Genomic DNA, 8,721 nt, shown 5'->3' with positions numbered 1-8,721 from the left:
TTCAAAATACAAGTAGCTTGATGTCCAATTATGTAGCTTGATTTAAAAATGAATTCTACCCCTTTTTAACTGACAGAGTTTGCATACAGTATAAAATAATTTCCTCACTCTTTACTCAGCATGAAACCTCTTGGAAACTTTAGTTTTTAAATGCATAAATATGCTTAATTTTCAAGAGGTGTGGTTCTGTAGCACAGAGAAAGCTCCTTGCTGACCTTAGACTGTGGTTGCATGCCACAGTCTGCTTGTTATAAATGCACTCCTTACTGGAATAATGTGGAGATACTCAAGTGGTAGTTAACTCTCTACACACCCACTGCATCAGGGAATCTCAGCTTCCACTGCAGTTCCACTCTACTTCCTGGTCATGTGATTGCAAACAAGAAAATAGTTTTCATTTTACCCAAATTCTTCACTGAAACAGGCTTTTTTTGCTGGAAGATGCAAGGAGAAGTGCATCAGACTGCTGGCTGGAAAGTAGTGTGCAAACCTGTACAGTGTTGCATGAATTTAAAGGTGCAGCTTATGTAATTTAGGTTACTGGTTTAATTTGTTACTGCATTGGAACCAAAATGTCACAACTTCCAGTCCCTGGACACTTAGCACCGCAAGCAGCTGTGCTTGCTCATGTGATCCAAGTAATAAAAATCACTGGCCTGACCTGTGTTTATTTCTGTCTGGGTTTAGCTGCTTGACTTAACACATTCCATCTCAGTGTATATATCTTTAAAAATCCATGGATTTTATGAGACTGAACATAGTAAGCAAAGAACCTCAAATGTGTAAGTGTATGTGTAGGTATATACACAAATATGTGCTTAAATATTTTAGTATGTATGTGTGTAAACATACCCGCAGGGAACTTTAAATTAACTGAATTTTTCCAATCTTTAATCTCCTTTAGTTATGTCAGGATTTCCTTGACTGGCATCAGAAAGAAAATTTATTCTTCAGACTGGAGTATATGGAAATTTTTGTTTACTAAACTACTAACAAATATGAGCTATCATGAAAATAAAATGGACTTGTAAATAGAGTAAGAGGGTCTGGTGGCTGGACATCTCAAATGAGATGTTCCCACCTCTCTGCACTGCTCCAGCAGTATGCCTGAGGGAAGCAGAAGATGCATTCCAGAAATCAGGGTATTCTAGTTTGCACAGTAGCAGGCTGCTTTTTTCCCCCCTTTTTTTACTACACACCAAAAGCAGCTTCTGCTCTTAGTTTTACTTACCTTTTTGTGCAACGACGTTAATTTGCAGTTAGTTTCAGATTATTTAATTTTTTTACATGTCTGGCAATATTTAGCTGCTTACCAGTTGTTTCCGTGGTCCCTCGTACCGTGCCAGATAATTACACAGTTGGTTGATTTGGAGAGGAAATATGAAAGGAGGCAAGGGGGTTGATCTTTAGGACTGTAGGATGACCTAATGCCTTTCTGATCTACAGCTATAGAGAAAATTATAATTTGGGTTTTAAAAAACACTGGCTTGGTTCCCTATGTGTTTGATTAAAAAAAAAAAAAAATCTTCCTGCCTGTCAGTGAAGCTGTCCATTATAGTTGAGATCTGCCTAAAATGCTCCACAAAACAAAGGAGAGGAAGAGAATCACCACACTAGGCTACATTTCTGACTAGGTGACCCAGGAATATGCATTTTCTTGAGAATGCTACTTTGAAGATCCTAAGGTCATTCAATACTTGTATTTTATCCACTGATAAGATTGTGTTTTCCTTTACCTAGTTGAATCCTCTGGGTTTTTCTCAAAAAATCTTTATTTAAAGTACTTAAATGACCTCCTAATACTGTACTGAAAATTAAAAATAAAAAATAAACACATTCCGTGTTGAAATCTCACTTGTATCTTCTTACCATTTTGTGTTTCAAAAAGCATAAGAGTTAATTAAGTTATGAGAAAGATGAAATGATTCCTTTGCTGGTACTGTCTACTGCTTTTCTATCAGATATTTTTGGTGCTTAAAGCTACTTTTTAAGGCTTTATTCTAATAAATATTTTGTCTTTATTTTCTAAGGTAAGTGTTCCTCCAAAATAACATTCTGGTATTAAAAAATTCTCATTTTGTTATCTCAAATCTCACAATTTCTCATTTTGAAACAAGTATCTTTTTACTTTTATTACTGCTTCTTTTTTAACATTTATTGCTATCACTTTCAATATGTCAGCCATTTTCTATGCTGTGTACTCTGCAGCCTTTTAATTTTAGATTGTGTCAGTCAGTGACTAGTGACACCAACTCTGCGGCTTTGGGGGTGTATGCTGTGTGGCAAGCTTTATGTTTGGGATGGAGATGTGGTATTGCTTTTGTGGGGTTTTGTTTGTTTGTTTTCCCCTTAGAGTCTAAGGGAACACTCTTGTCTTAAGGGCCAAATCAGTGGTAGTTTTTTAATTTAAAAAGATTCAAGTAATTCATACTTTATCTAGAAAATGTAGTTTTGTTTGCTTCCATATGGCTTTTATCTCTGATATAACTTTACATCAGTTTTAAAGTAACATGTTGTGTTTTAGTGTAAGATTAAGTACCAATTCAATTCCCTGTGAAATTTTCAAGTAAATAGTTTTATTGTGTTTTATTGAAATACAAAAGGTTTACGTCCAGCAAATATATTTGGTAATTAATAGTTGAGAGTGATAAATACAATCATGAATAATCATTGTTATAATACACATTTTAAAATTACTTATTTTTTAATCTGGCTAATGATAACTAGTATAAGTGGAAATACACCAAACACATACAAAAATACATTTGTAATGGAAAAAAATGGAATGCTATCAGCATTCTTAATGCATTCTTAGCTTACGTGAGCAATAGTGAAAAGCTAGCATTTGTAGGCAAGGATGACTTCCAGTGCCCTGCAAAAAGTATTTTTAAAGTCATTTTCTTTTGAAGTGTTACTGTGTAAAACCACATTTTAGGTTTCTTCTTTATTTTTCTTTCCTACTTAAATTAAGTAAAAATACTATTTCAGCTGTAAAAACTCAACCTTGTATTCTTGGTGCATTGCCTTCATTCGTACACAGTCACCAGTTCTGGTGGTTTTGCAGGCAAATCCATGCAGTTGTTTGGAATTTGTAAACAGTTCTTTTGAGTGGACTTGGGAAGGTAAACTAAAGTTCAGTCTTTGCTGTGGTAACTGCACAGTGCGAAGTAAGAATTGTCACTAAAATCAGCTGCTGTCCTGAATACACAAAAGTTTCACATCTGAATGAGGATGTTGTCATCCAGGATAGTCATGAACTTTGTAGAAGCTCAGTTTGAGCTGTAAGTACGACTTCTGGTGTGCACCAAGCAGCAAACCAGTGCCTGAACACAACACTGGTACAGAATATAAATAGAGATAAATTCTCAAGAAAAAAATACTCAAAATGATGCTCATACTTGAATCAGGATTGTGGATTCATAGTGCATAAATTAATATGCCTACAAAATACTTAATGGCCACCCATTGTTTGTTTAGATTTCTTCTACAAGAACTAACAGTAACCTCTCAAAATTATTTGTGTGTATACTGAGTCTAAAGCATAGGTTTAGCTCGTGTGCAGTTCTAATCTACTCACTACCAGGAGGGTGCTTGTGAATTTAAATCTCATAATCTGAAAAGCTGAAACTCCACATATCGTGCCTCAGCAAAAAGTTTGAAGTCTTAGGATAACCCGACAGTGTCACAATCACCAGAAATTAAACAGCTAAGTGTATATGTACATATGTAAAAAGAAGTGTTTATTAACAGAAAAATAGGTATCTGATGTTCACAGAAACCCTTGAAAAATTAAGTCCAACTTCTGTGTGATTTGCAATGTGAGCATTGCAGGGAGAGAATGAAGAAGTTCCCAAATGCTTTTTATGTGGCCTTTGGTCAATGACAATGGTTATTTCCATTCACCATTTGCATCAGTGTGTGTAAGGAAGGTTAATGAAGGGGTATAGAAATGCGGTGAAGTTCACTGACATTTTTACCAGAACAACTGTGACTTACAATATTGAAAAATGTCACAGCTCAGTAAGATCTGTTTCTAGCATTCAGCTCTTATATAAGATGTGTAAGCACCAGAAGCTTAATGCATGCATCTTAATGGTGGGGGCTTCCTACCAGGTATTTTAGACATGAACAAATAGCTGCTCAGCGTGGTCATTTGCTTTCCTTCAGCAAAACTATTTTTTTTAATGTGTACTGATTTTAGAGCCAAAATTTTTTATCTTCAGGAATCCTTGATTTTTTTTTTTCCTACTCATCCTGAAGCCCAGTCTTAAATAATACAGGCCTTCTTTCTTGAGTACCTATAAGAGAAAGTCTCATAAGACGTTTGAAAAGCATTGTTGAATTTGAAAATGTTCTCTTTATCTTATAGCTAATAGGCAAGGTGACACTAAAATCTGTAGAGATAATTGTAGTTCATTGTAAGGAGAATTGAGCCTTGAGAAGAGAAGGCTTCAGGGAGACCTTCTAGTGGCCTTTCAGTACCTAAAGGGCACCCAAGAAGGAGGGAGAAAGACTTTTTGCAAGGGCAAAGAGTGATAGGACAAGAGGGAATAGCTTTAAACTGAAAGAGATTTAGATTAGATGTAAGGAAGAAATTCTTGACTGTGAGGGTGGTGAGGCGCAGATAGAGATTGCCCAGAGAAGTTGTGGATGTGCCATCCCTTGATATGTTAAAGGTTGTTAGTTTTTGAAAGACTAATTGGGTAAAACCCCAGTCAAACCCCCCTCTGATTACTAAGCTTTGCAATAGCTTTCCATGCAGTGATTCTATAACTAAACTGGAGAGATCTTTTCATATTTGGGAAGGATTAGGTTATTTTAGCTTCTACTGGAACTTTGTGCCTATTTTAATATATGCCTTTATAAATACAGAGCTGTACTTACTGTAGATAATACATCCTAGAAAGCTGTCACTGCTGTCATTACATATTGCAAACCAGAATTTAAATACTGAATTTTCAATTTGGCCTACAAGCTCTAGATAGCCACATCCTCCTGAAAATTCAGTTGAAGTGCTATACTCAGTTTTCAACATTTTGGCCCCAAAGGAGTTTTCTAGATTGTGACATCAAAGTGCTGCTCTTATTTTCAGCTAATGAAAGCTGTTCTACATTCATTTTATTCCTGCATTGATTTTTTTCAAATCATTAAAAACATTTTGAATGTAGGGGTGGTGTAAACATTCACTGTGAACTTAAAAAGCAGTGATAAATAGTCACCTAACTTTTTCAAATCCGTTTCAATTTTGTGGTTGCTGGATTCCTCACTACATTAATTTATTTAACTAGATCTTGAGAAGAGTTTGGTCAATGTACCTTTGACAAAATATGGTCTAGATGTCACAGACCTAGTTTTTTTTCACAGATGTGTCATTTTATTACTTTAATAAAATATTTAATGCTTTTTTATGTAGTAATTTTAAGTAGTTTAGCTAGTATGAAAGTTTATTGGTCTACAATTTCCCATGGGCACATTTTTTTTAAGATGGGTGTAAAATACTAATTGCAAACATCTGCGCTGTTGCTTTTATGAGCAGCGAAGCCAAGTTCATTCTTGAGCTTTTCCAAACTGCTGCTTCCTGCTGCTTTGTCCATCTCTATGTTTGCATTCCAGTCCCCTCATTTCCAGCTCAGTCTGTAAATGTGGCTGGAGTACTGGAAGAGACCAGACCTGGGTATGATGAAGATCAGTGAAAATAAATCTTTCTATATGGTGTCATTGCTTGTTCCTTTATTTAATAACAATAAACCTGTAAGGAGCCAAAGAATCACGTAGTTGGTATCCTGTCTTCCACAATGTCCAGCCAGTGCCAAGGGCACTCCTGTACTGATACTCACCCTGAAAAAAATGGATGCTAACAGCTACAGCAAAACCTTTTGGTTTCTGATAGGGTTGTAATTCAGAAAAATGAAAATGGCAAAGTAAAGCTTTTTACCGATCAAGAGGACATACTCAGATACATCAGAAACAGTCTGCCGATTTTATAGGAATTTTTGACTCAACTTTTCTCCTGTCTTTTTTTTCCCCACAAAGATACAAGGAGTTTTAAGTTGCAAAACTTGAAATAATACTTGATATATGAGCAGTATTCTGCTCACATTAGAATTCCTACTTGTTCAAACTCTATGTAGCTTAACCAGACTGAGTGATCTGAGATTTTAAGTTATCTAGTACTGCCATTTAAACCTCCCCTTTGGTTTGCATTTTGTGTTAATTTGTCATTTCAGGTATTTCTTCCTTCACATGTTCCAGTGACTGCCACATTACCACATGGTTATACAAAATAGAACTTTGTTACAGAACAACATTTAAGAAGAAATTGTAGTTGTCATATCAAGCATCAAAAAAATCCGAGCTTTTCTTTGTATGGAATTACTACAAAGAGGCTCCCTGGTAACATTAACAAATGGGACACAACAGATTTTTAATTCTTGAAAATAGCCACAAACCTTGGTTTTGTCTGGCTGATGCTGGAAACGAAGAATTCCAGAGACTAACTTGTCAGTCTTGGTTTCGTAAACTCATCTGGTGACCTACAAGAATTAAAAAAAAAATCCTCAAACCACTAATTATTTCACTAAATGACAAAAAGCACTCAGATAGGATAGACTGCCAGAGCCATGCAAGAGAGCTGTAAGAAAAGCAGTTCTACAGTCCTGGTATGAAATCTACACTGCAGTAAGTGTGGAAAGCAATGAATGCATTAGTATTTTCAGTTCTGAAATTGCCAAGCAAGACAGTAGCTTCAAGTTTGATTTAGTTGTGGAGTTAATACATGGAGGTGGACCTGTTATTTCAGGTGGGGCTGTTTGTTGAGGGATAAGAAGGGGATTTCCGTGCAGTTTACCTCCAGGCTGAATTGTGTTTTCAAGGTCATGTAATGCTTCGTGATCAAGGATCTCTGAGGAACTGAGACAAGCACTTACACTGCAGGCTGTGTGACAAAAGCTAGATAGGGGTTCATCGTGTTCAAAAGCAGGGTTAATCCTTACAGCACTTTCTGAATTGCAGCTGCTGAGAGTAGGACCTCTACAATGCAGAACATTTTTGTTTAGATTAGATTTTAAATTGCAAAAGAAACAAAAGGAATATTTTGAAAGGTGAAGAAGAGGACTGTGAGCAGCTTACTGCAAATTAGAGTTTCTTTTGCATTTTCTTCTTATCTTAATAATTAAAATGATGAAAAAAAACCCAAGGCTTCCTAAGCCAAGAATGAGAGGTTTAAAACTGAAGGGTTGTATGGGTTCTGGACCAAATTTTGCACAGCGCTGTCCTTGGTAAAGCTGGTGTCTACGTACAGGACATCTAAAATAAGGAAAGGAAGAGAAAAAATGTACAGAACTTGAAGGCAAAAAATACTGAGTACCTAAAATGAGAACAAAGGAAGTTCTTCAATTTAATATGACCACATTATTTCCACTACAAATAATCGGTATGTGTCTGCATGAAAATAATGTGATTGATGATAGGGAAAGATAATATTTTTACATTGATGAGAGTGAGTTAATAATAAGCCACTAATATATTCCTTGCTGACCTACAAATTTTAAAGAAGTTATGAATTTTAGATCTCTCTGACAAATTTCTAGCCCCAGAGCTAACATATGTGTTTTAGAACTTTAGAAGCTCAGGTGTGTTTTAAGGTAATGTCTGAATACATCTTTGAAGCCTATATTCTGTTTTCTGGTGATTTCACTCTGAGTAGCAAGGTCTGAAATAAGAGTTCTATGACAAATAGCAGGGCTCTACTCCTCTTTACAGGACAAGGGAAAAGTGAACTTACGTGGAACACAAGTGCAAATAATAGGCCATAATTTTCTCTCTCACTGTACACATTTGCACAAGCTGTCAGTTTGACACTGGTGGTAATTTGTAACTTGCTGTAATTCACAAAACTTTTCATTTATTATTTTTAATACTTTTATAGTTCCATGTGATGGTTTGGTTATACCTGTACATCAAGTCAGGGCTTTTCTGAATGGGAAAAATGTTATTTTCCTCAGTGCATCAGTATTGGTGTAGTAGGTCGAACCCCTTGCTACCTGAGCAAAGCTTTGAAGAGGATCTTTCTCATTCACAGGCTGATTTCTAGTACTAAATGTTGCAGCTGCACTACTGTGGCTCTGCAAGTAAGGAATTTGGCAGTAACTATGGCAAATTCAATATAACTTCTGTGATACCCATTGAAAAAAATTAATTTTGGCAGTTGGGTTGTTACAGTGTATATAATTTGAATAATTTGTCCAGTGGTCTTATTTTTTGATGTTAATCCTAAGTAAGGTAAAAGATGTATCATTCACCTAGCCAAAGTATTAGGAGAGAATAAACAAATGCAAGAATTGTACCTTGGTTCTTGCTTATGTACATGGCTGGTCAGCTACTGCATGACAGTCGAGTGTACAGTTTCACATAATGCTCTGAATTGTCTAGTCTTACAATGAGAAGACACTTGATACTTTGTAAAGAGTTAATATGTTCAGGTACTGTGTGCTTCTCGATATTGACTTAAGATAATTCCATTTAAAAATCGTTAGGGAATATATTTGCGGTGAGGAAGAGCTGTTAATCTTCAAGTCCTTCCCAGAAAGGCCTGAAAGCAGCCTCAGCCTCCATGTGCTTTATTTATTTATTATCTATCACAGTAGTCTTCATAGCTGTGTCTATATGAATAAAGATTTCCTTTTTAATACATCTTAGAAAAGGGTAATTTCTTAAAATTTC

At 35.7% G+C, this 8,721-nt stretch overlaps 1 protein-coding gene across 1 annotated transcript in view; it reads right to left on the bottom strand.

Annotated features, from left to right (window-relative positions):
* Positions 1-6,493: 6,493 nt before the first annotated feature.
* Positions 6,494-8,721, bottom strand: part of IMPG1 (interphotoreceptor matrix proteoglycan 1) — a gene marked incomplete at both ends in the record, with an annotated part of 52,517 nt that continues 50,289 nt past the window's right edge. The window contains one exon of the mRNA XM_082276762.1: positions 6,494-6,533. Within this exon, the coding sequence (XP_082132888.1) occupies positions 6,494-6,533 (40 nt within the window). The remainder of the gene's footprint in view (positions 6,534-8,721) is intronic.

This window comes from Coloeus monedula, assembly GCF_965178545.1.
Source record: "Coloeus monedula genome assembly, chromosome: 2".
NCBI lineage: Eukaryota > Metazoa > Chordata > Aves > Passeriformes > Corvidae > Coloeus > Coloeus monedula.
The sequence above is the reverse complement of the archived record's forward strand: the minus strand, read 5'-3'. Positions and strand labels throughout refer to the sequence as shown.